The sequence below is a fragment of the Lipomyces arxii genome, assembly GCF_038497795.1.
Source record: "Lipomyces arxii strain Phaff 12-163 unplaced genomic scaffold V1512scaffold_29, whole genome shotgun sequence".
In the NCBI taxonomy this organism is placed as follows: Eukaryota; Fungi; Ascomycota; class Lipomycetes; order Lipomycetales; family Lipomycetaceae; genus Lipomyces; species Lipomyces arxii.
The window spans coordinates 41,481-68,189 of NW_027117728.1; the positions used below are offsets into that span (position 1 = coordinate 41,481).

At 42.1% G+C, this 26,709-nt stretch overlaps 11 protein-coding genes across 11 annotated transcripts; 8 read left to right on the forward strand and 3 right to left on the reverse strand.

The window, feature by feature from the left end:
* Nucleotides 1-116: 116 nt before the first annotated feature.
* On the forward strand, nt 117-1,616 carry V1512DRAFT_272766 (major facilitator superfamily domain-containing protein; the record flags this gene model as incomplete). Its single annotated transcript, XM_066917701.1, has 4 exons — nt 117-282; nt 449-450; nt 481-1,039; nt 1,087-1,616. The coding sequence occupies 4 exons, from the start codon at nt 117-119 to the stop codon at nt 1,614-1,616; spliced, it is 1,257 nt and encodes a 418-aa protein (XP_066769329.1).
* A 610-nt stretch (nt 1,617-2,226) lies between these two features.
* On the forward strand, nt 2,227-2,379 carry V1512DRAFT_212862 (uncharacterized protein; the record flags this gene model as incomplete). The annotated part of the gene is made up of 1 exon (XM_066913576.1): nt 2,227-2,379. A coding segment is annotated over one exon (153 nt), but the record flags the coding sequence as incomplete, so codon positions are not given.
* Nucleotides 2,380-2,942: 563 nt separating this feature from the next.
* V1512DRAFT_230415 (40S ribosomal protein eS17) lies at nt 2,943-3,491 on the forward strand. The gene is made up of 2 exons (XM_066913954.1): nt 2,943-2,995; nt 3,052-3,491. The coding sequence occupies exons 1-2, from the start codon at nt 2,993-2,995 to the stop codon at nt 3,409-3,411; spliced, it is 363 nt and encodes a 120-aa protein (XP_066769331.1). The 5' UTR covers nt 2,943-2,992; the 3' UTR covers nt 3,412-3,491.
* V1512DRAFT_293207 (uncharacterized protein) lies at nt 3,462-4,573 on the reverse strand. The gene is made up of 2 exons (XM_066918326.1): nt 4,365-4,573; nt 3,462-4,320 (listed from the first exon to the last, which is right to left on the reverse strand). The coding sequence occupies exons 1-2, from the start codon at nt 4,477-4,479 to the stop codon at nt 3,500-3,502; spliced, it is 936 nt and encodes a 311-aa protein (XP_066769332.1). The 5' UTR covers nt 4,480-4,573; the 3' UTR covers nt 3,462-3,499.
* Nucleotides 4,574-6,036: 1,463 nt separating this feature from the next.
* On the forward strand, nt 6,037-7,766 carry V1512DRAFT_267952 (homogentisate 1,2-dioxygenase-like protein). The gene is made up of 3 exons (XM_066917374.1): nt 6,037-6,277; nt 6,327-6,381; nt 6,435-7,766. The coding sequence occupies exons 1-3, from the start codon at nt 6,131-6,133 to the stop codon at nt 7,718-7,720; spliced, it is 1,488 nt and encodes a 495-aa protein (XP_066769333.1). The 5' UTR covers nt 6,037-6,130; the 3' UTR covers nt 7,721-7,766.
* A 2,125-nt stretch (nt 7,767-9,891) lies between these two features.
* Nucleotides 9,892-10,257, forward strand: V1512DRAFT_93458 (uncharacterized protein). Its single transcript, XM_066918563.1, has one exon. The coding sequence runs from the start codon at nt 9,994-9,996 to the stop codon at nt 10,204-10,206; it is 213 nt and encodes a 70-aa protein (XP_066769334.1). The 5' UTR covers nt 9,892-9,993; the 3' UTR covers nt 10,207-10,257.
* Nucleotides 10,258-11,047: 790 nt separating this feature from the next.
* On the forward strand, nt 11,048-12,625 carry V1512DRAFT_93524 (uncharacterized protein). Its single transcript, XM_066918564.1, has 3 exons — nt 11,048-11,458; nt 11,504-12,296; nt 12,360-12,625. The coding sequence occupies exons 1-2, from the start codon at nt 11,289-11,291 to the stop codon at nt 12,135-12,137; spliced, it is 804 nt and encodes a 267-aa protein (XP_066769335.1). The 5' UTR covers nt 11,048-11,288; the 3' UTR covers nt 12,138-12,296; nt 12,360-12,625.
* Nucleotides 12,626-12,948: 323 nt separating this feature from the next.
* Nucleotides 12,949-19,046, reverse strand: V1512DRAFT_267961 (uncharacterized protein). The gene is made up of 5 exons (XM_066917375.1): nt 18,695-19,046; nt 17,646-18,621; nt 14,936-17,595; nt 14,745-14,888; nt 12,949-14,694 (listed from the first exon to the last, which is right to left on the reverse strand). The coding sequence occupies exons 1-5, from the start codon at nt 18,917-18,919 to the stop codon at nt 13,051-13,053; spliced, it is 5,649 nt and encodes a 1,882-aa protein (XP_066769336.1). The 5' UTR covers nt 18,920-19,046; the 3' UTR covers nt 12,949-13,050.
* Nucleotides 19,047-19,153: 107 nt separating this feature from the next.
* Nucleotides 19,154-21,861, reverse strand: V1512DRAFT_230427 (peptidase family M41-domain-containing protein). Its single transcript, XM_066913955.1, has 3 exons — nt 21,591-21,861; nt 20,410-21,534; nt 19,154-20,359 (listed from the first exon to the last, which is right to left on the reverse strand). Exons 2-3 carry the CDS (start codon nt 21,507-21,509, stop codon nt 19,339-19,341), a joined length of 2,121 nt encoding a protein of 706 aa, XP_066769337.1. The 5' UTR covers nt 21,510-21,534; nt 21,591-21,861; the 3' UTR covers nt 19,154-19,338.
* Nucleotides 21,805-23,226, forward strand: V1512DRAFT_267964 (DnaJ domain-containing protein). The gene is made up of 2 exons (XM_066917376.1): nt 21,805-22,455; nt 22,505-23,226. Exons 1-2 carry the CDS (start codon nt 22,032-22,034, stop codon nt 22,987-22,989), a joined length of 909 nt encoding a protein of 302 aa, XP_066769338.1. The 5' UTR covers nt 21,805-22,031; the 3' UTR covers nt 22,990-23,226.
* A 1,724-nt stretch (nt 23,227-24,950) lies between these two features.
* Nucleotides 24,951-26,345, forward strand: V1512DRAFT_267973 (fructose-1,6-bisphosphatase class 1/Sedoheputulose-1,7-bisphosphatase). Its single transcript, XM_066917377.1, has 2 exons — nt 24,951-25,508; nt 25,561-26,345. The coding sequence occupies exons 1-2, from the start codon at nt 25,038-25,040 to the stop codon at nt 26,152-26,154; spliced, it is 1,065 nt and encodes a 354-aa protein (XP_066769339.1). The 5' UTR covers nt 24,951-25,037; the 3' UTR covers nt 26,155-26,345.
* The last annotated feature ends 364 nt before the right edge of the window (nt 26,346-26,709 follow it).

The following is a 26,709-nucleotide window of genomic DNA, read 5'->3' on the forward strand; positions in this document are numbered from 1 at the left end:
TGCGGCTGTTATCCTAATCATCCCAACAACTTCATCACCAGTCTCTCCTTCACGTAGAGGTGCTTCTCGCATCAAATCGTATAATTTGACTTGACTAGTGAATTGCATTCGCCGTCATGGAAAAGGATGACATTATGAGCATCCATGCTCAGGATATTGAATACAGTGCACAAGGTTCTGAAGACATTGAAAAAGATTCAAAATTGGAGAATTTTGAGATTGATGACAAAGAACCCGTTCTTGGGCCAAATGAACTATATCCTCCAGATAGAGGATGGAGACGTATGCACTTTTTTATATAAGCCTATTGTTATATATTCTGACATTTCTAAGCATGGCTATGCGTTGTAGGTGGATTTTGTGGTACATTTGCGACATATGGATTTGTGAACTGCATGGGTATAAAAATTGCAATTTTTAGTTCTTGACATACTAAATAGTATTTTAGGCGTGTTTCAAGAATATTATGAAACTCATCAGCTGATAGACTATTCGCCGTCAACTATTGCATGGATCTCATCCATAGAAATGTTCATCATCGTCTTTTTGGGTATCATTGTTGGTCCGGTATACGACATTGTTGGACCGAAACCGCTAGTATATCCTGGTACAATATTGATGGCTGTTGGAATGATGATGACATCACTTTGCACAGAATTCTATCAATTTATCTTGGCACAGGCTATCTGCACAGGCATAGGCTCTGCTCTACTTTTAAATCCATGCTTTTCTGCCGTATCTGCCTGGTTTATGCACTCGCGTGCTACTGCACTTGGAATAACCACTGCAGGCGCTTCAACTGGTGGTGTGATTATTCCCATAGTGTTTCGGAAAATTGAAGTGCAAGCGGGCTTTGCTTGGTCTATGCGCGTGGTTGCATTTTTGTCGCTAGCACTAGGTTTGACTTCATGTGCTTGCATCTCTTCAAGAATTAAACCTCCCGGAAGGCGCACTATTCCCTTTAAACGGACATATGTTTATCCTTTCAAGAATATTCCATTTTCACTTGCCTCTCTTGCAGTCTTCATTCTCTTCTTTGGTATGTCGAAGTTTAGAGCGAAATTCTCAAGTCTAATATTTGAATAGCGGCATATGTTCCGAACAACTACATCCCAAGTTTTGCTGTTTACAATGGATTCTCTCCAAGTATGGGAGCTTATCTCTCATCTATTCAAAACGCGGGGAGCACTTTAGGGAGAATTCTGCCAGGCATCGCTGCCGACAGAGTCGGACGGTTCAACATGTATATTGGCTCGTCTATTATTACAACGGCGGTATTGCTTGCTTTTTGGTTGACATCAACAGGTCACGTTCCAATCATTATTTTTAGTGGTTTATATGGTTTTGTTGCAGGTCCAGTAATGTCGGTATGGCAATCTATGATTGCTGAAGTTTCCCCTCCGGAAGAAATGGGCGCCAGATTAGGTATGGTCAATGCCATTTCTGCGTTTTCTTGTTTATGTGGTATTCCGATTGCAGGAGCTATTTTGGATGGTAACGGCGGGAAGTACACAGGTATGGCCATATACACAGCTGTTTTGATGCTTACCAGTGGTGCGATCGCAACACTGGCACGATTATATTATACGAATGGGGTGGTGTTTGTGCGAAAGTGACTTTTTTACATGTTGAGTTTGCATTTACATAGAGCAGGGCATGGCGGAGTAATAAATAGTCTCTTGTCTTAGAAACTTTCTATCAGCTTTTGACCTAAGGCCAGAGCGTCCAATATTTCCTGAGTAAACCACAATGTCAATAATCTCAGAACCACCTAACCAGAATGCTTTGCCATTCACTTTGGGTTGAATTACTACTAGCAACAAATCTTTGGCAACGCCTAGAGGTTGATTAGAAGGTAAGTCTCCCCCATTTTGCAACTAAATCAGCTAGAATCATATGAGTTTCTACATCTGCCAGCGGTTCCGCGTAGTTGTACTTGTCATCCAAGGCGCAATCATGTTAACGTTTCTATTCTGTTTAATGCGCCGAGTACGTATGTGATAGTGACGTCATAAGACCAGTTGTCCCTGCTTTAGACGCACAGAGATGTGCAGCGCCGGTGTGTCGATGATACTTGCAGCCGAACCTGTAAATACCAGAGATTCTCCCGGATTCGCTTTTTTAGAGAAATAGTGAAAGGCAATCTTCGACAAATAGAGTTAGCTTATCAAGTTGACTAATTTCGCCAGGTTCGGTGGCATCAACTTTCCTTGAGAAGAAGGAAAGCACATCAAAGATGCGCTTTTGCTGGGAGCGAAGTTGGAATCGTGCGAAAAAAGACCAGATCTGGACGCATACTTTTACGAGCCAACCGTCATCAGTAGTGTTACCCAAGACACGCTTGTTGCTGCAGACGAGACGTTTGGCCCACTTCCTTAGCCCACTTGCTCACATATTCCACTTCACAACAGAATAGAAAGTCATTAAACTGGCCAATTGCACCGAGTTTGGTCTTGCCTGTCACTTTTCAGCGACAACTTGTCAAGAGTTATGCGAGTTTTGCAAAATCTCGAGGCTGAAATGATTGACGTTACTACTGACAAGATTAGTGCTGCTGAAGCGCCCTTTGCTGGTGTCAAGGAATCTGACGTTGGTCCCGAGAGAAGGAAGTACTGAATAGCTGAATATCAAACTGTTAAGGCTGTTACTATTGGCGAAATTTGACTTCAATCATATTAAATAATTCACTTTAAGTAACGAGTTTGATCAGATGTATTTCGTAACACCATCCAATAGTAGCTACTCTAATTTTGACTCTCCTCTATTGTTTTTGTTAAATGATCTTTAAACTTTAATTTCAACTTCCACGGATGTCTTCGTTGCTCCTGCTACATAAGGTTTAGGGTTATCAAGTTTGGTGTAGGTTGTAAAACAAAAAAGCAGTCACACCTTAGGGCTTTGACATAGCACACAGTACGTACTTCACCACCAGAAGTACACGAGATAGTTAGATCCCACCACAGTCAACTCGAATCATCAACAACTAATCAAAATGGTCAGTACAAGCCAAGATATAGGTATTATTTTCAAATTTATTAACAAGACGTACAGGGTCGCGTTCGCACAAAGACAGTCAAGAGAGCCAGCAAGGCTATCATTGAGCGTTACTACCCCAAGCTCACAACTGATTTCGAGACCAACAAGCGTCTGACTGACGAGATTGCCATCATTGCTTCCAAGAGATTACGAAACAAAATTGCCGGTTACACTACTCATTTGATGAAGCGTATTCAGAAGGGTCCTGTTCGTGGTATTTCGTTCAAGTTACAAGAAGAAGAGCGTGAGAGAAAGGATCAGTATGTGCCTGAAGTCTCAGCCTTGGACCTGTCTCAGCAGCCTGAAGGACAGCTTGAATTTGATCCAGTCACTAAGGACTTGTTGAAGAGCCTTGGAGTCTCCATTCAGGCTTAAGTTTGTATATGATAGGAAAAATTAATGGGAGTACATAAAATTGAGATGTTTTATTATTAAAATGCATTTCATTTGTCAACTTATGGTTCTACTGTCCGATTTTTCGATTCAAAAGACCACTCACGACACCGCATAGTTGCATTAGCCATTTCTTTGGCATATGTGCAAATGCAAGGTGGTTACCTGTTTCATCTAACAACTCAACAATCCCCCCTAACTTTTTAGCTTCTTCAGCAGCAGCAATGAGATATCCCGCAGTTTCCCCGTTGAAACATACTGCTATTGGGAGTTTACCGTTTTCGAAAATACTGGCAGTAAGTGTAGCCTGCTTTGCTGGAACTGTACTGTGTCGCCAGAAAAACCCATGTCTGACCATCTGTGGTTCACTAGCTTGAGCGATGAGTTTCGGTGGAAGTAAATCACTAGAAGACTGAAACGGATCATTGGATTCAGATTTGTAAAAGCCACTGATCCAACGGGCGAAGTTCTCGCTCAGCAGTTTGTCATCTTGTGACGAAAGTCCAGAAAACATTGCGTTTGCGTAGTCCTTTGTCGGTGGCAGAGCAAAAGCACTACCTGGGGGTTCGTAGAGTATCAAGGCGGACATCATTGAAAAGACGTCTTGTTGAACATCTTTTGGAAGGTAGTCCTCAGCTGCCAGGCCAATAAGCAGCATTGTACCTTTTGACCATCCAACAACAATTGGTTTACGAGGTAAATCTTGACGATTCAAAAATTTTAAAAAGTTGATCAAATCATAAACGTAAGATAATGCTTGAGACTCGGAATCTTCTAATAGTAGAAGCTGCTCTCGTTGACTCAAGGGAGTTGAACCTGCATACCCACGCTGATTATAAGCAATTAACCTTAGATTCGGTGGTACGACTTCAAACAGAGGACTAAAGATCTCTAATTGATCAGAATATTTACTCACAATACCGAGTTTTAAAGACCTTTATTATAACCCACACCATGGCAAAACACGAAAGTGTCATAGTCAATGCATGACGGAATACCAGAATCAGAGTACGCCAGCACAGTACCACCAATAATTTTTGCAGTCAGCATTTTCAATCAAAAAATTGCGAAAAGCGTGTGCTAAATCAAAAATATTGGCCATAGTTTCTGTTTGTTGAGTGAGAGGCCTCCCTAAAGTGCGGAGAACTCGGCAAAGCCCTTGCACCAAAGTGGGAGCTCTTGGAGACCCCGCTGATAACGCCACTTCCGATGCGGCTTGCAACATTACGACTCAGGGTTACGAAATTAATCAAAAGTTATTTGTGCTTAACTAGGTACTCATAAAGATTTTAAGTGCATTGGACAAATTAAAATAGTTGACGATCTTGAGAAAATCCCACATTCCTTGTAGATGACCTGTATTTTGATGGTTGATGGTGCAGATAAACCATTCGCAGAATAAACACGAGCCTATCCAGTACTATTATACTCTTTCCATGGCTGCTTCCATATGTAAAATTCAGTATTTCAGACACAAAATTATCGCTGACCTCTGACACACCAGGATCTATGAGGAATTTTTTTGCGTATATTTTGATACAACAAGGTGGCGTCAAATGTGTGCAGTTCCGCATCTGATTTTGACTAAAAGTTGGGCAGAAACGTGTCAAGAGTAGCAGCAATTCCCGTACGCTTTGGGTATACGAGGCGAGTCATTATACTACCATCGTCTTTATAATCCAAAACGATAATTGATTTAACCCAGTTCTTACGGGCAATTCCGCTAAAATTCTGACCAGAGAACTCAGAAACTATACACGACTTGAATGTCTCGATAGCCGTACTCAAATGCGGCAAAATTGTTGCCGATTTAAGTGCCAACTCAATTAGAAATAACTCCTTCAGTTTTGCAACAACTTCAGCGCCGGGAAGATTCTTATTGATTTTAAGTATGACCAGTCCTTACTGAAAAATTACGCCAAGTAACTCAGTAGGCGAAGGATTTTTCAGCGGTGGCTGTCTTAAAACCCAATAAATCGTTTATCTAGTGGTGTTCTTGGCTGGAACAAAATTGAGACTGCAGCCGACTCGGCACTTTCACCAATGGCGGCGACTTTGAATGGCTTCCTATCAAACGGCGCGATGTCAAGACTAAGGCACTCAAATTCAAAATAGTGCGAATCAATTTCTGGAAAAATCAACAAGTGATAAATGTATTCCAGCTCTTACGAGCATGCGCACAGTGTTTGAAATGCAGGTAGTCTGACAGTATTTTGTTTGCATGGACATATGTAATTAAATTTCGAAATAATGACCTCAACTTTGTGGCACCAACAGCGCCGCTTGAATCTTCAAATGGTACTGGATCAGCAAAGCGATCAGGACTTCTGATTGTACGAGAGTCATAAAATTATTGTGTGAGACGGCGGTAAGTAGAGTGAGTGGTGTAGAGACTGTCTAGAGTAGAGTATCACCCGATCAATCCATGAATCAGCTCTGTCTTTTCTGTTCTTTATCCCATCTCCGAACTGCCGTAATGCGTAATCTTAAATTTGCTGTGTTTTGTCAGAATCAGTCAGATTAATGAGTACCTGGGGTTAATCCAGTTACTTCATTTGGTTAAATGCTCTGCGGAAAAGGGTTAAGTCGCCAAACTATAACTTCGCCCGCAGTCCTCCTTTTTCCTACTCTCAGTCCTGAATAAAGTGTCAGCGACGGTCTTAACGGTTTATTTCTATTTCGGCAAATACTCAAACTAACAATGGTTCAACCAAGCTACGAAGAAGTCAGCAACATTCACCAAAATTCTTTCCATTGGGCAGAGACCCAGAAAGATGGAAAAACCCCGTCTTTTTCTACTCGTGCAAATGATCCTTATACTTATCAAGCAGGCTTCAACAACTGTCTTGTATGTAATTGTGTTAAAGTTGAGCAGTACTTGTCTCTAATGCGGTAAGGCTTCCGAGGCAATTCCGGGAACCCTACCACAGGGTCAGAATTCCCCGCGTCAAGGCAAGTCTCTATAATGACATCAGTTCAGTCGGCGAATTGACTAACCAATTTAGTTCGCTTTGGACTATATGCTGAGCAATTAACTGGATCCGCTTTTGTTGCACCTCGTCCAAATCACAAAGCGGCATGGGTATATCGTATGCGCCCTGCGGTCTCGCATAAGGGCTTTACCGACGCCTCTGAACTCAATCGCGACTATGAATCTTGCTTCTTGCCTTTGAACCCTAACGTTCATGTTTCCCCTACTCAGCTCGCATGGCTGCCCTTTGATATTCCTACATCTGGAGATACTGATTTCACTCAGGGACTGAAGACCATTGCTGGTGCAGGAGACCCTTCTCTCAGAGAGGGTTTGGCTACACACATGTTTTTGTGTAACAAATCCATGGACAGGAAGGCGTTTGTCAATCTTGACGGTGAAATGCTTATTGTTCCTCAACAAGGTCGCCTTGACATTCAGTCTGAGTTTGGATGGCTGTATGTTCAACCTGGTGAAATTTGTGTTATTCCCCGTGGTATCAGATTTTCTGTCAACCTTCCCGACGGACCTACACGTGGTTACATCCTTGAAATTTGGGGTTCGAGCTTCGAGCTACCTGAGCTTGGACCACTTGGGGGATTCGGACTTGCTAACGCTCGTGACTTTTTGTTCCCTTCGGCATATTACGAAATTGATAGCTCACCAAACTATGAAATTGTTTACAAGGTTGGAGGAAAGTTTTTTAAATCTTATCAAGACCATACTCCTTATGATGTGGTTGCGTGGTCTGGTAACTACGTTCCTTACAAGTATGACTTGACCAAATTCGTCAATGTTGGTTCGATTTCAGTCGACCACATCGATCCTTCAATCTTCTGTGTCTTGACTGCCAAGTCTCGTGACCCAACAGCTCCATTGGCCGATTTTTTGATTTTTTCTCCAAGATGGGACGTTGCCTCCAACACCTACAGACCTCCTTACTACCATCGCAATGTGGCTTCTGAGCTAATGGGTCTTATTTATGGTGATTATGGTGGCCGTTCAGACGCTTTCCAACCCGGTGGTGTGTCGTTTGAAACTGGAATGACCCCTCATGGTGTTGCTTATGAAGAGTTTAAAGCTGCTTCTGATGCTCCTCCTCCAGAGATGCAGATTTCGAAAGGTGCTATCGCGTTCATGTTTGAATCGTGCCGTGCTTTCACTGTTGCTGAATACGGATGGACGAGCGACAAGCTCCACTTTCACGATCATACTATGTGGGACGATCTTGTAAACAACTTCACTTCTCATCTTGACGAGGTTAAGCGTTTGACTAATGGTAATTGGGAACATGGAGTAAATGTAGCACGTGCCAATTAGTTTCTGTCTTTATACACAATATACCTCAGTAACAATTGTCTTATTATTGATCCCGCTAACCTTACTATTTGATCTCAGTCATTTGTGCCAACTACTTGACGTTAATTGCATAGAGATTGTCATAACATTCAGAATTGCAATGTCTAATTGACATAAAGTGTAAATAAATTAGTGAATTAAGTTCCTTAATTTTGATGATAGCCAAACGAATATGAACAATAGTGTGTTGTTAATATCTATTCAGCACCATCAAGGCATCGGTATACACTTAAAATATCGTGGGCAAAACATCGAGGGGCATTTACTGTCTGGTTGTAAATGGTAAGAGGCGCTTCCGCCATAGCATGCTGATACTTTCTTTGCCTTGACCACTTCTAACTTTAGTCGGTTCTACAAATATGAATTAAATCTTTGAATTATGCTCAGGATACCTTTCGGTTTTAAATCTCTAACTGGTCAACAAGAATTGCGGCAAAAATCGCAGCTGTGGAAAACCATCCTGCATGAGCGCCACGTGCAGTCATCTCAGTTAAATTTTCTGAAACTTTGTGAGTACTATTAGTTTAAGAATCGGTCCAGCTTGGAAGACAATAACCATATGTAAAAAGCGTAAAAAACTAGTAGAATAGCAATGATTTGGTAGTAGAATGCCTCCGGCTCATGAAAAAACTCGTAAATTACTTGTGTAGACTCGAAATCTCGAACCGGCATGTACTTGAATGGTGTGAAATGATTCAATAAATCAAGAAACGACTAACAAAGCTCTCATCACTGTTTTTACGTATGGCATCAGTAACTGGCGATTGCCTTCACTCACTACAATTTGAGCAAGCGGAGTTCAAGCCCGAGAGGAGTGAATGCCAGGTTGTTCATCTATCGAATCTTTGACTGCTTCGGCGACGACAGCCAAACAAAATCTGTAGCCCGACTCAAGAATAGAGCACATCTCCATAAGTCTATTTGATTGCTTTAATTCCGACTTACTTCACTATCCGCCATATTGAACATGTTACCAACAAATGGCAGGCTTATAGGATCAAGCGGCAGCCTGCGTCCTAGATTGTCTCTGCATTTTGTTACAGACACAGAGGGAATTAGCTTCATTAGGCCAAAACTAGGTATTAAAAAAATTAGACGAAAAATTTGGATAAATATTCTAGAGAGTCGCTCACAACCGTCGTTGGTGTATCAGTCAGCAAACCCATTTCTAAATGTAAAGTCGATATGCAACCGAGCACAATACAGAATCAGCATTTTTAAGAGTATTTTGAAAGGTCAGAAGTGTAATTCAAATGGCGCAATCCAGATGTATCCAGTTGAACATGACAAATTGGGTAGCCTAAGTGAATTTCCCGATACGTCAACTCACCCCACTATTCTACTCCGCGCAATCAATTTAACAAAGGAACGCAGGTTATGCGGCTTACTTATTTGTACCCCGCATTCAATACATCTCATTGTTGAGCTCACAGACGCAACATCACCACACGGAAAAGACTCATTAATCGTAAAATATGTAAAACAAATGTGTAACTTTTTTTATATAAATAGACTATCCTATCGTTGTGCTTTTCTCAAGTGATTTGTTTATTACATCCAAAACGGGCCGTGGAATTAAGGAATTTCCTTGTCTAGTTACTAAGTTTGAGGTGTCGTTAACGAAGGTGGTACAACTAAACTGTACCCGCTTCTAATCTTAACTGGAGCTCCTGCTCTTTGGGTTTCAGTTGCAACGATCCCATTTCTTTTGGATAAAGACCATTTTTCTTATTTGATCTGTTAATTTTTATTTGCTTCTGCGTGCTGGGCAGCGAAAGTAAAACTATACGGCAGCTTGCTAGGGGCACGAGCTCTAATGAGATCTGTCTGTAGACCGTATGCTGCATACTAGTTCATTGTTTTCTCATCAGAACTAAAAGTAAACAGATTGGAAGATGTAGTTACCGGGACTGTTGGTGATTAGTTATCTATTCACGGGCGTGGTCTTTACACAGCGGCCTGGGTTATGTTGCAGCTGGTTCCAATGAATATGTCTCCGATTATTTGTGCGAGTCAACCCGTAAGTGGCTTTTTCGTCCGATATCTGGCACAGACTTGGGGATGTATGAGCCCGAATTCAGAGTCATTGTTACGAGACCGCTAGTTTTTGGTATTTATTCACTTGTTCGATTTGGAACTAGGCCGCTACCGCGAATCGTTGGTTCGGGCCTGTCTTTTTCTTCGGAATAATTAATTGAGCGTCGCTGTTTACAAACACTGGTTTCCTCTTTTACATGATCGATTCGCACAGAACCATTGGAGCAGAAATGTGCATTTCAGTCGAAATTTTTAAGATAGTCTTGACATATGCATTCGGCTGGTTTTTCAATTCGTGCATTGCAGATCAATGTGCCAAGAACACGTATAAAACCATGGCCGGTTTGAATGCTTTCCTTTGTCTATCGGGTATTCTAATGTATATTTACGGTAAGCGTGCTCGCACTTAGACTTCTTCCGTGCCATTCTTGAATAATCTCCAGCTTAACGAGTGATTTGTGAGACGTATTTAGTTCTGTTAGACAATGCGTATGAACCGATGAAAATTTTGTCATATTGAGTAGTATCTCACCCCACACAAACAATACCTATAAATTGCTGCTATAGTCCCACATCTCTCTGCATTGATATATGTGCAATGACAAACTGCTCTTTCGCAATCATTACCGATGTGACATCGGGTACCTCTTCGGCGTTGACAAAACATCTGCTGGAGAAATCATGGAAAGTCGCTATTGTTCATATTAACACACCACAGTTAGTTCTACACTAGCAGCATCACTCCGTCCAGATGCAATACTTATATAGGCTGATGTGTCTGCGTGGAACAAGCACCGAAAAGATAGTTTAACATTCGAGCGCCACACCACAGTTGATTTTGTTACAGCAAGTCCAGGTATTGACGACAAGTCAAGCCTGTACGACGAGACAGCCAAAGAAGCAATTGCTGGCAAGCAAAAGTCAATTTGAAGACGATTGAAACCGATTCAAACTCCGTCATGTACTTGATCAAATTACCGAGATAATATATGAAACAAAATCCAGTCATAGCAGGTTGTGTAGTATCACTAGCAGCGCTGCCGTGTCATAGCCGATAATGTCTAATCGTAGCTGCAAAGCACTGGGTATGTTGTGCGTTCAGATTTGATCAATAAGGTGCAACACAAAATAGCTGGTTGGACTCACTAGATCTGTGAGAAATCATTTGACAACAAATCACAGCATCCGCGTCAACTGCATTTGTCCTGCGTTTGCTTCAACCAGTCAGGCACCAAAAGCAATGACGGACGTCTTCTCTGAAAAACATTCAATGTCAATTTGTTCGTGCATTCAACATTTTTATTGATAATCCCGACTAAACTGGACAAGTAATCAAATGTTCATAAAAGATCATTTCGTACTGCGTGAATTTATGAATCAATCTCAGCGTTAGCTGGCGAGGTGCGGCGCAGCAGTTGTAGAGACCAGTTTGTCCCAACGGCAAAGAGCTACTTCTCGCTGTAAATCGGCGTGAGTGAGAACAGCAGTAGTCATGAACAGGCCGAAATCTTCACGATTGCCTTTTGATGACAGCAATACTTTACAGTCATGGTCTACGCTGGAAGCAGCCCATCCGTCAATGCATCTAGCCGAAGTGGCCCATACCAGACATCACTCGTCACCATTTTCCAACGAATCTGAGCAGGAGAAACTGGAACCGACATTGTTGACATCAGAAAATGGAAGACTAAAGAGAAGTTTATCTACCTGGCATAGTACTGGGGTTGGCTTGCCGCCATCACTGGTCTTAGCTATTCGCTATTTGAAGAAATCAGAGACCAGAACAGCTCGAAATGGGAAATTATATGCGCTGTGCACAAAGTTGATGATGGTCGAGATCGCGACTTATAGCAAAGACGGAGTAAAGAGTCGTTTAGCACAAGAAATTGAGAATTTGCAAAGTTTGTTTCAATGGAGAACAGAGCAGCGCATAAAGATTGATTGGTTAATTTACAATCTTCAACTATCATCTGTTGCTGAAAATGCTTCCGTTAAATTTGCAAATTGGTCTTATCCCGTTGCACGGACATTCAAAGTAGAGAACATTTTGAGCAAATTACTGGCTGCCGTACCGGAACTCAAATATGAGCAGTACCCTCATCCTGAAGATCTACGAAAATTTCCTTTCCATCCACGCGACATGGAGTATCGTGAACCTCTATTACAGCTTGCATACTGTATTTCAACAAGTAACTGTGAATTTGATCGTGCCGTGCATCTGATTCGGCAGTCGTTCATATTTGGAACAATATCAGAAAGCAGTAGAATTACGCTTCAAGAGGTGCTTCGACTACATGGGCGATCAGATGAAGAGCATATATGTCTACAGAAAAAAAAGTAGCACAAACTGTTAGTGCTGTGGTAATTTGTAATTTTATTGGATGGGTCAATACTGGTTTAGGCTGACGGCGTCAACAAATGGGTTTTTAAAATGACTAGCCTTCACTTTGAATAAATATATTTTTAGCATAGGTCCTCGATGGATATAATACGGATATTAGTAAGTTTAAGTTCTTTGTCACAATATCATGGCATACCACTGCTTATATCGCTATTTGCTCAGCACCCGCTGTTCTGTTTGCAAGCCTTTTTTCCCTTCCTCTCCTCTGTTGGTAGTAACTACTTGTTTGGTTCGTTTGCAACCGCTTGGAATAATCACCAAACCTATGCAGATCTTGATAGCGCTTTCAGAAATCAACCTCATTTGTGTTTGATTTTTGGCGTTACAATAGGAATTTGTTGTCCTCGATTGATTTCTACTTTGTATTCTAATACCACTTCGTTGCTGATCATCTTCTTGTTGATGGTCATATCGGCACTGGTCTGCTATGTTTTCAGTCTGCAAAAGAGATTGTATGCTCTAGAAGTCAAATTTGATTACAGGTCGCCTAGCTTTAGAAACCCAACATCTAAGGATCTTACATTGTGTACTCCTTCCGCTTTTCAAGCTTTTGGTTTCACAAAATTAACACCAGCACCAACACCAACACAAACAGCTGTACTAGAGGTTGCTAAGACGTTAACAAAGGACACATTAAAGCTTACAGTAAAGAATTTACCCATCGCGAACACTGCCTCTGGGATTCTGCATGACTCCTTGCAAACTTATCAGGGCCAACTCGAATCTGACAAAATCGGAAAATACGGTTGGATTTCTGATTTCGCCGATTTCTTACAAGAAATCAGGCAATAGCTACATTAAAAAAACAAAAATAGTACATATTTTTACACATCCATCCAATTCACAAGACCGTCTACTGTGTTTCCTCACGACGTCTTTTCAATATAATTGGCGGGCCGGCTGGGACTTCTGTCTGCTCGTCACCTGCAGTAGCACCGTCTCCGCTAGATGCATTTCCACCCACATTCACTTCATCCTCTCTTGCTCGCTTAGCACCTGCGTTACCACTCGCATTTGCAACCGGAATGTGGTCAGTGGATGCTGTAGATGCTGTAGAAATCGTGTTTGCTTGTTGCGATGCCGTCGTTGTAATAACATCAATATTGGTTGGGGCAGGTCTGGGAATGTTGCTGCCAACTTCAGCATGACCTTCGGCATTTGGCCTCATAACAGCAGGACCACGACGTTGACCCACTTGCAAATGCTGGAGAATAGGATTTGCTGGATTTCGCGCGTACTGCAAATGTGGTCTAGTAGGTTGTGGCAGCTGACTTCCACTTTTAGCCAGACCTTGATTTGCCATAGCAGATCTGCCTCCCAATGTTCGAACAGGAATAGATGTCACTGGCGCAGTAGCCTCGCCTGAGTTGGAACTTGTTTTAACAGGGTCCAGCGAAAAAGCAGTTTGCAAGACCTCTTTATTAGCCACAGTCGGAACAAAAGCTGGGGCATCTGCCTTCATTGTCGCTTGCGGCCGCTGTATCAACTGCTGCGCCGCTTGTTGTGGTACTGGTAGAGCAGGCGCAGAGCTTGCCACTCCAGCGATAGCAGAAGATGATGTCTTAGAAGCAATAGTGCCCTGCGATGCCATAGGAGCGGAACTTGATACATTACTCTGCACGCGTAAGAAATCTAACTGTTTTTGAATCTCCTGCTTTTCTCGTTCTAGCTTATCTGCCTTATGCTGAAGTAGCGTACTCCGCATTGACGATTCTCTCGTCACACTTTCCCTTGTTTTGCTGATCGCTTCTACTCTAATATGTTCCATTTCAGCATCCTTCGCTTTCAAGGCTTCTTCCAAATCGGATTTATATTTGGCCTCAAGCTCTGACTTCAATTTCTCGACGTCTTCAGAAGAGCCAGCTGGTTCACCGTTTGCCGGATCTGTAGATGACCCTTCCGCACTTTTGATTTCTGCTTGTCGCTTCTCAAGTTCTTCGCGTAACTTTTGAAGCTCTGTTGCACTCTCGCTGTTGGTTTCAATAGCTTGCTTCAACTCCTCTTGGGTTCGTTCAAGATTCTGCTGAAGCTCCTGAAGTTTTCGTTGCTGCTCGTCGGAGTCAGATGTGTTGGCATTTAATCCCAAATCAGTCTTGCCGCTCGCAGAGGCTTTAGCATCGGCAATTGCAGCAGCGGATTCTGTCCTCATCACTTCAATCTCCATGTCCTTTGCGTTGATTATGCTCTTAGCATCCGCAATTTCTGTTTGAAGTTTCGTCACTTCAGACTTGAAGCTAGTTATTTCAGTTTTGAGACCAATCACTTCAGAGTCTAGCTCTGTTATTCTAGCTTGTAGCTCGACAATTTTCTGTTGCAGAGCCTCCGAAGCCGTCTTGGCATCTGCAATACTTTGATCTCGCTCTCGGATGGTCTGCATAAGCGTAACAATTTCAGCACGCGCCGCATCTCGAGCATCACGATTGTTCTTAATTTTTGCATTGGCTTCATTCTTCAATCTATCAAATCTTGCTTGAAGACTTTCTAAATCTGCTTTCAGCTAAAATTGTAAGGTTAGTGGGTCGTAAGCTAAGGTCAAATGAGTCCTACCTTTTCCACAGAAGATTCGGATTCAGTCTGAATTATGTCCTTTTCAGCCTTGATTGCGTCACGCTCAGACTGCAACGACTCGACTTGAGCTTTTAAGGTCGTCACGTCCTCTTTCAAATTCTGCAATTCAACGGGATCGACTCTCTGTATTTGTGTTAACTATTTATCAATATTATTATCTTGATCTGTACCTCATATTTCTGTAGAATATGTTGGGTCCGTGCTTTCCATCTTTCATTGTCCTCTTGTGTCAAAGTTAACTGCTGTTCCTTTGCTTCAAGATCAGCAGTCGCAATAGACAACTTATTTTCTAAAGGCTCTATTTGATCAGTCAAACTCCTAATCTTATCTTCGAGGTCAGACAATTGACCAGACATCCGTTTGGTCTCTTCGCGTAAAGACGAGTTACTTTCCCGAAGAATGTTGATTTCGTTAACTTTTTCAACTAGCTGATTGTGCATCTGACTCTGCTCATCAGCTGAAAGATTAGTTTCGCGCTCCTGGACCAGTTGTATCCGCACTTCATCCAAAGATGCACTAGTATATTCTAGACGCTGCCTCAAACGCTTCGCCTCTTGCAGTGAAAGCTCATACTGACAATCAACTATTTCCTTTTCATGTCGTAAAAACTTGATAATCTCACGCAGGTCTTCAACTGTACTATCGTCACCGTAGCTAGTGACCGCAGCAACACGGCTAGGCGTGACCGGCATAGCGCTTCCAGGTGTTCCAACAGCATCAGCTTGCCCTTCAGGAACTGAAGGATCCTGACGCCGCTGTTCTTGAATTCGAGTCACTTGCGAGCTGAGAACCTCAAATTGTCTATGCAGCAACTTATTTTGATCACTCAATTGGTCGCATCTTGACCTGAATGAAGCTATTTCTTCTTCATACTCCTGCTTGCGAATATCCCAAGCTGTTTGTGAAGTGTCAAACTCCTTTCGGGCGCGTTCAGCATCCTGCCTCAACTCGTTTATCAAATTGTCTGTCTGACTATTAGCGTCTCTAAGTTTCTGTAGTTCCTGAGCAGTAGAGGCGTGTTTCATTAACTCAGTCTCATAATTCTGCTGTGACTCGTGCGTAATCTGAGCCTGTTTTTTAAGGTCGGTTTGTACGACACGAATTCCCGTCATTAGTCGTTCTTCATTCGCTTTGACGTGCTCCAGTTCCTTCTTCAAACTATTTTGGACATCAACAGCAGCACGATCTGCTGCCACAGTGGCTTCCTGAGCTTTTGAAAGTTCTGAAGTGGTTTCTGCAAGCTCCTTGGAAAGATTCGCAACTTGGATATTAAGATTGTCGATATCTTGCTCCTTTGTTTTAAGCTGCTCTTCAATTGACGACTTATAGTGGTCATGCGTAGCCGTCAGAGAAGCCAAGGCCTCTTCGGCAGATTTCGATATACCAGTTACAATCTCTATTTGCTCTTTGGCGCCCTCAAGCTCGGTTCGTGCCTGCTCAAGTGCACTCTTAGTATTCGTTATTTCCGATTCAAGACTTCGAACAACACTAAAACCCTCCTCTTCTGTCTGGCGTTGATACATAGCAGCTTTTTCTTCAGAAACAGAGAGTTTGGAATTAAGCTCGTCGACCAACGCTTGCAACTGCTCTTTATTCCTGGTAGCTGTCGATAATTCCTCTTTTGTAGCAAGAAAAGATTCACTAGCCTTTTCAATCTTTTCTTGAAGCTCTTTAATCTCGTAATCTTTGCGCAAAACAAGTCTCTTCATTTCCTCGTTTTCCGATGCAATTGTCTCCCGCGCTGCCTTAAGCTCAGTTTCCAGACTTTCAACCTGAGCAGCCAAGCGGCGGCGAGCTTCACCATCTGACTTTTCTCGCTCAGTGTTGACATTTTGAAAATATCCAATCAGGTTGTTAAGTCTCTGCTTTTCTTCAACTAGTTCTTTGTTATCTTGCAGGAGTCGATGTTGCGTAGCTGTGTAAACGGATTTTTCGGCCCTGAAGGCACCGTTTTCGGCTCGCATAGATTCTAGTGACGTTTTAAGTTCGAGAAGTTCATTGGCAACTTGCTGAGTTCGCAGATCCTGTCTCGTTAAGTTCTCTTGAATTTGATTACTGCGCTTTTGAATTTCATCCCTGTCCTTTTTGGCTAACTCAAAGTTATCAGTCATAATCTTGAGCCTTTCCGAAGTCAGCTCGACCTGTGTCTGAGCGCGGGAAAACTCTCTTTGTATTGCAAATCGCTCATCAGAAGCATGCGCAATCTGTTCATTCAAAGTTTTAATGTCGTCTGCCGCCTCCTTTCGATAAGCTTCGTACTGATCCTGGAGGTCTTGCATGGCCGTAGTAGCTTCTTCAAGCTTCTCTACAATCTCATCGTACTTCTCCAATGAAACAGTGTTACGACTTTCTTCAGCCCCTGTAGATTGAAGAGGTAATAAATCAAGCTGCGCGCCCGACTGGCCGTTCACAGAAAGCATATCACGGAACATGTCACGCTCACGTTGATATGACTCCATTTTGTTCTGCGCATGCTGTAATTTAGCCTGTAATTCCAATATGGTCTTTTCCGTTTCAGCTAGAGCAGTCGCTTTGAGCACATCAATATTTTTCTTGGCTGCAACTTCTTCACGTTCCAATCTATCTCCAAGATCGCGAGTGACTCTCAGTAGATTTTGGTTTTGCTGCTGCAGCTCTATAGTATTTTTGAATGTCACTAGTCTTTCCGAAATTAATGTATCAGTGTCTGATTCAGTTGCATCCCCGCTGGTCTCTGCAATCAGGCGACGCAAGGCAGTCTGATCAGCTGCCGACAATTGACTTGCCCCTGAGATATGAAACTGCAACTCAACCAACAATGTCTGTACTTGACGAGACAGATCATGCACCTCTGAATACCACATTAGCAACGCCACATTAATCGCACAAGATTAAACATACGTTGTCTATAAATTTTAGCCTCTCGCTCTGCATCGTTAGATTTGACCAAAATAGCACTAAGTTGCTTTTCGGTATCTTCTTTATCCCTTTCTGTTTCATCTAACAGCATGGACATGTCCGCAATTTCAATTTTCAACCGGTTAGCTTCCTCGCGTTCCGCTTGAATGATAGGTGCACGAGTCTCTAAATCGTTGATGAGTTCATCAAAGTTTTGCTGCAATGACTTGTTTCTCTGTCTTTCATGCTCCAGCTGGCGCTTTGTCTTCATAAAATCGGTGTACAGCTGTGTCAACGATATACCGCTCTTCTGAACTTGACTAATTGCACGCGCCGAAGGAGAAAAAAGTCCCATCGGCGATTGCAGTAGAGTTAAGCTTGTCTTGTTTCCCACAGGAGTAGAAGGGGCACTAAATGGATTGTCGAGATCTTGCTGCTCTTGATTCTGTTCCTGTTCGGCATGAAGCTCTTTTAGCTGAGTTTCCACAGCGGCCAACTTCGTTTCAGCCTGTGTCGCTCGCTCGCTTTCCTTTTCTGCTAATGTTTTCCAGCTCGCAGCGTGCTGGAGCTCATTTGCCTGAGCGGCTTCCAACTGATCTTCCAGCTCAGTAATCCGCGACCGGGCTTCATTAGTGGAACGCTCCCATAGCTCCGCCAGTCGCTGCTGAGTGGCCATTTCCTTTTGAAAATTTTCTTCTGCAGCAGCATTTGCATCTTGCAGATTTTTGATCTTTAATAAAGCATCTTCGTAGTTTTTGGACAAAGTGCCAACGCGCCCGTTAAGAGCTTCATTGGAGTTTGTCAACGAAGTGACACTTGAAAGAGCTGAGTCTAATTCCGTTTGCAGCTTCGAAATTTGAGCCGATTTTTCACGTCGAAACTTGCTGAATTCTGCTGCTTTCGCATTCAATTCACCATCTAGCCACGTATTGTTTGTAGTCAAAAGCTCAATCTCTTGCGAAAGATTTTGCTCGCGAAACTATAATGGTCAATAAACCTTACAGAATCCATTATAAGAAAATGACTAAATCAGATTGTTACAGTCTTCTTACCTTTGACGATAGTTTTTCCGTTTCTGCTTCTTGAAGCTTACTTTGTAATTCAACAATAATTTTTCTGGAATCACGATACTTCGTTTGTACTTCATCAAATTCTTCATGTAAAGACGCAATCTCTTTGTTTTTTTTGTCGATGATTTCAAACACGCGGCGATTTTCTTCCGTAAGATCGTCAATACGATGTTGAAAATCAGCTGCCTGAGCCTGATCGGTCGACATCCTGGATCTCGCAATTTCAATCTGTCGCGTAAACTAATCGAATAAGCTACCTGAAAAGTATACTAAATAGATTTGTCGGTGCGAAGGGTCGAGTCTACCTGTGCTGCCCTCTCACTCCCAAACACCAATAACCCAGAAGTTTTGTTAGGGTCAGGCAGGCCCTTCATTATAAACTTAAGGTTAGCAACGAACTCTATTATCAACATAAAGTGAATCGCCTTCGCATACAATTAATTCACTTTGCTGCATATGTTCATTGTATTTCAGCTTAGTTAACCGCACATCTACAACTTATGTTTTATCTACACATACAACCATGGTACCACTATCGCCATCTACAAGTCAACAAGATCCGAGTAATTGGTAATGCGCATACATAGGAAACATGGGATTAATTATACATGTTTATACTAATTCCACTATATCGCAGTACTTGCTTCAGGTGAACTGCTTTCCCGAGTCACGGGAATCGGCGCAGCGCCTTGTACTAGGTTAGCAACCGATTCTGTGATTGAGGCTTTCTTTGCTTTAACTGGCTTCTCTCCCTGAACAACACGCTCGATATCTATTTTGTCGAGTGTTTCGTACTCAACTAGTGCGTCCGCTAACCGGTTCAGCTCAATTGACCGCTTCAAAAGTAGACTCTTTGCTCTGTCTTCTGACTTCTGCAGCATGTCTCTTATCTCCTCTTCGGCAAGCTCTCTGGTCTTGGCTGACCATTCTTGCCAGTCGTCGGACAGTTGAACAGGTCCAACTTTGTCCGACATACCAAAGCTTGTGACCATCTGCTTTGCTATACTAGTAGCCTTCTTCAAATCACTTGCGCATCCGGATGTCACGTTCTCAGAGCCGTTGATGAATTCCTCCGCAGCCTTACCACCCATACAGACATCTATTTGAGCAAGCAACTCTTTCTTAGTCTGATCATACTTGTCCATTTCCGGAAGCTGAAAGGTAATACCAAGCGCACGCCCTCGTGGTAAAATTGTGGCCTTATACAAAGTTGTAGCACCAGGTGTATACATTGCCATCAAAGCATGGCCAGCTTCGTGAAATGCTGTCAACCGCTTGGTCTTTTCTGTAAGTACCATTGTACGCTTTTCTGCGCCCATTAAAATTTTGTCTTTAGCCCATTCAAAGTGATTTGTGTCAACTTGAAGCGCATTAACCTGTGACGCATGAATTGCAGCCTGGTTCACCAAGTTTTGCAGATCGGCACCAGAAAAGCCGGGTGTGCCACGTGCAATAGCTTCGACATCGACCGACTTTGAGGTCTCAACATTTTTCATATGGTGTTTTAAGATCGCAATCCGTCCACGTACATCAGGTAAGTCAACATTAACAATCTTATCAAATCGTCCAGGCCTAGTAAGAGCAGGATCAAGAAGTTCGGGAAAATTGGTCGCCGCAATGAAAATGACGCCTGTGCTCTGAGAAAAACTATTTTATGTCAGTCGCTGTTTGTGCAACATTTCATAACATTGTTCTACCCGTCAAGATCAACCAAAAGCTGATTAAGTGTCTGCTTCACATAAGCTTGATCGCGCGAATTTCGCCGTGCTCCAATTGCATCCAACTCGTCAATGAAAACAATACTTGGAGCCTTAGCTTTGGCTGCAGCAAACAGTTCGCGGACTCGCTTTGCACCAACACCAACATACATCTCATCAAATTCACTTCCACTCATAAAAAAAAAGGGGACACCGGCTTCTCCAGCAACAGCACGAGCAAGTAAAGTTTTACCAGTGCCAGGAGGCCCGGTCAACAGTACACCCTTTGGAAGCCGCCCGCCAAGACCAGTATATTTGGTCGGATCTCGCAAAAAAGCAACAATCTCCTCAAGATCTGCTCTAGCTTCGTCAACACCATGCACGTCTGTAAACTTAACTTTCGGTTGTGTCATTCCTGTATCCTGACGTGCTTGGGGAGGCCCCTTTAAGACACCAGTCGCATCGGTTATGGCTGTTACAGCAAAATAACTCAACGCCAACGCAGATACAATGAACAATGCCCCACGAACAAAACGAAACACTAACGACCCTTTAGTCTCATGCAGAACTACATGAATAGGATCTGATTTCATGCCGGCGCTCGAAAGGATGGAGCGCTGTCCCGACAAGTCGCCACCGGCCGTGCCATTACTGTGGTCAACCGCACTATCACGAAGAGCGGCAGCTTTGTTGTCCTGACCTAGCGCTTCCAGTGCACCCAAATAGAGACTTTTGCATTCCTGATTTGAAGCCACGCCAGGTGTTTCGTATCTTTTGACGACAACCTCCGGAAATTTATGCGAAAGTAACGTAGCGTAGTATTCTGCTTGCACATCAGCATCATGAAGATTTTCGTTTGCCTGTTTCTCTTTGTTTGCCAATGTTTTCGCTAGAAATCTTTTATCCCAAGTCATATCGTCCCATCTTCCGGAAATCTGGCGAGTTTGAATCAATGGCATTAAACGAATCAATCTTATCGTGTTCGTCTTTCGTCGCGCTGCATCAAAAATGTGACCATTCAGTTGAATTGAATATAATCGATGCTGTTCAGCCTGAACACCTTTTGGTAAACTTCGCGAAGTTATGCGACACACTAACATGATCTCGCCCTTTTAGTATTTGAGACTAAGTAGATGATTAGACTCTAATCTATCAAACTGCTCATTCGACAAATCACTTACTGGATTACTATCTCAAATTGAAAAATTTCTTCAGAGTATGAACTGGCACTTACCGGTGAGATGCTACTAGAAAAAGATTCTGGATAAACTTTAGAATGACTCTTTGTCTCTGCAATATGGATTTGTGGGATATTTTAATGCAATATCAGTTAACTGAAGATGAGTAATTGCAATCAATTCTGCTTTATCAGCCCGAGAGAGCTCGGCGGTTAATCAAGATATCTTTATACTACCGTAATTCAATTTAGTGTAAGATCTTCGACAGTTTTTAGTCACAGATGAGCCACTAGAACGAATGCGCAGAAACCAGCATTGCGCATATTTCAGACTTTGATTTGAACACTATACCCTTCAATTGCGACGGCAACGCGTCAAATTGTTATATGTATATTTTTTGACGCGTCCATAATACTCATCACCTGTAACATAGTACTATTATCCATGCCGCGCAGTACAAAATCCAGTAGGACAGAAGAGGAAGAGAAAATTGAGGAAAAGACAGATTACGGATCTGCTGAAGAAATAGAACATGAACCTCCAAAAGTAGCAGATCCTTATGAAATTTTAGGTATAGCTAGTACAGCAACGGAGACAGAAATCAAAAAAGCATATAGAAGATTAGCTCTTATTCACCATCCGGATAAAGTGGATGAAGCAGCAAGCAAAGATGCACACGTCAAATTTCAAGAAATTGTGTATGCATATGGCATATTGTCGGATGCCAAGAGAAGAAGTATTTATGATGCTACAGGCAGTCTCGATGAGAGTGCCGGCAGCGATTTTTCTTGGAAAGATTACTTTGATAGCATGTACATCAAAGCAATAACCAAAGACATGATTGAACAAGATAAAAAGGATTATAGAGGTACCAACACCCAAGTGAAGTTTGTGTTTCACGACTAATAAGCTTACAGACTGTGGAAGTGAACGTGACGATGTCCTTCGATTTTACACGCAGTCGAAAGGCGACATGGGCTTTATATTTGAAAATGTGATTCATTCTGATATCATTGAAGACGAGGAGAGGTTCCGTCATATGATCAAAGGTGCAATCGAGTCGGGTGAAGTAAAGGCCTATAGAAAATTTACTCTAGAAACTGCTGCATCGAAATCTTCGCGGAAGACTAAGGCAATGAAAGAGGCCGCTGAAGCAGAAGATCTAGCCAACAAGCTAAACTTGAACGAGAAGTTCATTTCTTCGAGTGAGAGTAGCCTAGCCATTTTGATTAGAAATCGCAATGCCAGCAGGATGGACAATATGATCAGCAATTTGGACGCAAAGTACGGAGCTGGAGCAAATGGCAAGAAACGGTCAGTTCCACCACCAACCAGCGAAGAATTTGAAGCTACGCAAGGGAAATTAATTAAAAAAAGGAAAGAAAAAGTAGATTATCATTAAATCTCAATTCGGAAGTGCGGCCTAGCATGTATATATAGACGCATCTCCACTACACACAATGTTAGTAACAATCAGCAACGCAAGACTTGAAAACTTCAGACGAGTATGTAATTGTCAGCCTCAGCCATGTCACCGGCTATAATCATCACTGCCAAGTATTTTATGGCACAGTTGACCGTCGTGAGAAAATTGAAATGAGATCATCATGAAAATTACAAACTCTCTTTATCTTAAGACAGTACAGAGCACTCGCAATTACATACCTTACCGACAGATTGCGTCGATACTGTTTTGGACATCCAAAAATGGCACTAATAGTAATCAACAACATTTCCAAAAAAATTGAGATGTAACGCATGACTGAAGATGCATCAGAAAATAAGTTATCGTCAAAGGATTTCCGACATATGCTTGTCATTTATTTAATAGCATCTTTTGCAAAATACGACAGACACAAATTAACATCAAGTAAGAGATCATACCATTACCGCCTCAATTCAAACGTAACACTGACCATTATGCAACCTAAGTGTAACGATAAGCAAAGTTCGAGCCACACAACGCTACACATTTGGTACAGATTCTAAAGTCGCCTTTAGATTTCAGTCCGTGGTTTTCTAAGCCACAAAATGCATATCGTTCATAGTCTCGCCGTACAGCGATCAGTGCCCAGTGCAATCATTCATCTTTAATCAGGCACGAACATATAAGAAAAAGAAACTGAACTTTGTTGCAGCGTAAATGAATTTGTTGCAAAGACTTACATAATTCTAATTTCAGTTAGCTATATCGATCGATGCAAGGCAAATTCTAGGCAGAAAATAGTCAGGAAAGGTGCCAAAATTTTTTCAACATAAAATTCAGTCGGTAATTCCAACATAAGTTTTGTTTCATCATCATATTGATCTTCCACCTAGAAAAATAAAAAACCGTCACTTACAATCATATTCATGCACAGAATTTCAAAATTATAAACGAACAGTAACAACCTAGATCTGCTGTTAAACAAGTTGACAAAAAACTAAGCTTAGAGGTCCATTCAAATTTCAGCTTAACTCAGACTGACATGCAAATACTTTCCGTTCATTTTGAATCACATACTCTAGTTTGAATTAAGCGATTTTTTGGTCATCACAGAACTAACTGAAATTGAATGGAAAAAAGAACAGGTATAATTAAACTAACTTACAGATAACAGAGTAAGAAATAGGCACCTCACGACAGAAATACACATTTATAGAAAAGTAAAGTCTATCTTTGGAATGATAGACTTGCTTTAAGTATGGAAAAATACTTGGAGCGAAGAATTTTTTTATAGCAGTCGCATCTGGCAGTCGCCTCGCTATGCAGGCCAGGGCTGAGTTATTAGGGCTAAACGTGTTTAAGGGTTTTGTATTATAGCGGCTATCGTCGGGGTTCTTCGGAATAACTCAAGGTGGTGTGTGCACTGGGTATTCCGACCGGCAGGTTCAATCATCCGACGGACTTTGGCCCGGACCGGAAAACTAAGTGACATCAAAAAGCAGTCTTAAGCCTAATCGTGCCAACAATGATAATCTGAATAATTACAAAAAGTGACATTGAAAAAATTATAAAACAAAGTATCAACGTGTATATATCGCTGTATTTCATTACGTTAATTTTGTAATCATCGGGCACAATTGTGTAGTTGGAATGATCAGTATAATAGACTACGCTTAACCGATACAGAAAGCTCAGGACCGAGCTCCGAATGCTGTTTGTTAACCTGGGTGCATTTGCACCAACAATAATTAGACAGTTAAGTGAAACTACATCGCAGTTATAGCACCGCATTTATTACTATCCCGCGAGCACCAGCCCCCGTTATCGGATAGGATTAGGGTATTCAATAATTAGGTAAATTCCGGTATTCAGCAGAATCGCTGAATTGGCGATGATGTCGAGTGGTGCTTTATAGAGGAGACAGTGGCCGACGTGTCTCCGCACTGCCCTCGCTTCACTTTTCAGGCTCTTCCCACACAGACGACAATCACTTTTGTATTTTAATATTTTAATTACTATACAAAATGAACGGAAATGGATTAGGATTCACAACAGGCGGCGCAAGCGGAGGCGATGCTATTAACGAAATCAAGACAGACATTGTTACTTTGACACGTTTCATTCTTACGGAGCAAGAACGATATGGTACTCAGGCTACTGGAGATTTTACTCTTTTGCTTAACAGTCTTCAATTTGCTTTCAAATTCATTGCTCATAATATTCGACGAGCTACTTTAGTGAATTTGGTTGGTCTGGCTGGTGCTACAAATTCCACCGGAGATGACCAAAAAAAGCTTGATGTTATTGGAGACGAGATTTTCATTAATGCCATGCGGGCGAGTGGAAAGGTAAAAATTTTGGTTTCTGAGGAGCAGGAGGAGATTATTGTTTTTGAGGGTGATGGAAAATACTGCGTCGTTTGCGATCCCATTGATGGTTCAAGCAATCTTGATGCTGGTGTGTCTGTTGGCACAATCTTTGGCATTTTTAAGCTGGTAGGCTGGTCATCTTATTTCTGACCGAAACTGTAATTCTAATTGTTTATAGCAACCTGAATCTACCGGCACCGTTGATGATGTTCTCCGCGCGGGTACCGAAATGGTTGCTGCTGGATATACCATGTACGGCGCATCTTCCAACTTAGTGCTTACCACTGGTAACGGTGTGAACGGATTCACACTCGATACCGCACTCGGTGAATTCATCTTGACTCATCCTGACATGAAGCTTCCAGAGAAGCGATCAATTTACTCTGTCAACGAAGGAAACACTGTTTACTGGGACAAGCCAACACAAGAATACTTTCATGAATTGAAATACCCCAAGGAGGGGGAGAAGCCCTACTCTTCAAGGTACATTGGTTCTATGGTTGCGGATATGCACAGAACTTTGCTTTATGGTGGGATCTTCGCTTATCCTGCTGACTCAAAGAGTAAGAGCGGGAAGCTTAGAATTCTTTACGAATGTTTCCCAATGGCTATGCTTGTGGAACAAGCCGGCGGGTTAGCAGTCACTGGAAAAGACCGTATTTTGGATCTGAAGCCAGCTCACATTCACGCTCGAAGTGGGATTTTTCTTGGTAGCAAAGCAGAAGTTCAGAAAGTGATTGACACTTACAAGAAATACGAAGGATGCGCTTAGTAATGCTTGTTTCTAGGCTGGTTGAACTTGGTTTGTGGGTGATTCTTTTCAGTTTGCATGTTCTCATCTTTAAATATATGAGTCCTCAGGCAGGCAATGGTTTTAATGCGCTCCATTGCCAAAGCACTTGTGTACATATTGTCACTCTTTTTGTACTAAGTTATTATAATGGTATGTTTAATGTTTTTTAAGCTTAAGTTTACTTGTAAACTCGAGGCACGTAGAGTCCAACGAATCCATGAAAGCTCAGACTCGGTTATTATGTCACTTGTAGCAATTCTTCAGTTGATGCTTCGTTTACCACAGTGAATGGAACTTGGTAAGTAGTTTTAATAATTAACGACGTGCCATCGGCGTATGCAACTCTTGTCAGCCTTTTTACGCTGACCTTCAGTAGATATGATTACGGGACCTGTGACCAACTATAGAACTCAAAAGGAGACCTAGTGATCTAAGTTCGAATTTGCATTCCCGAATATATAACTGAATCGACATGCATTTGAAATAGGATTCGTGAGGTCATTAATTGCCTCAAGTAAATCGTACTTTTAACGT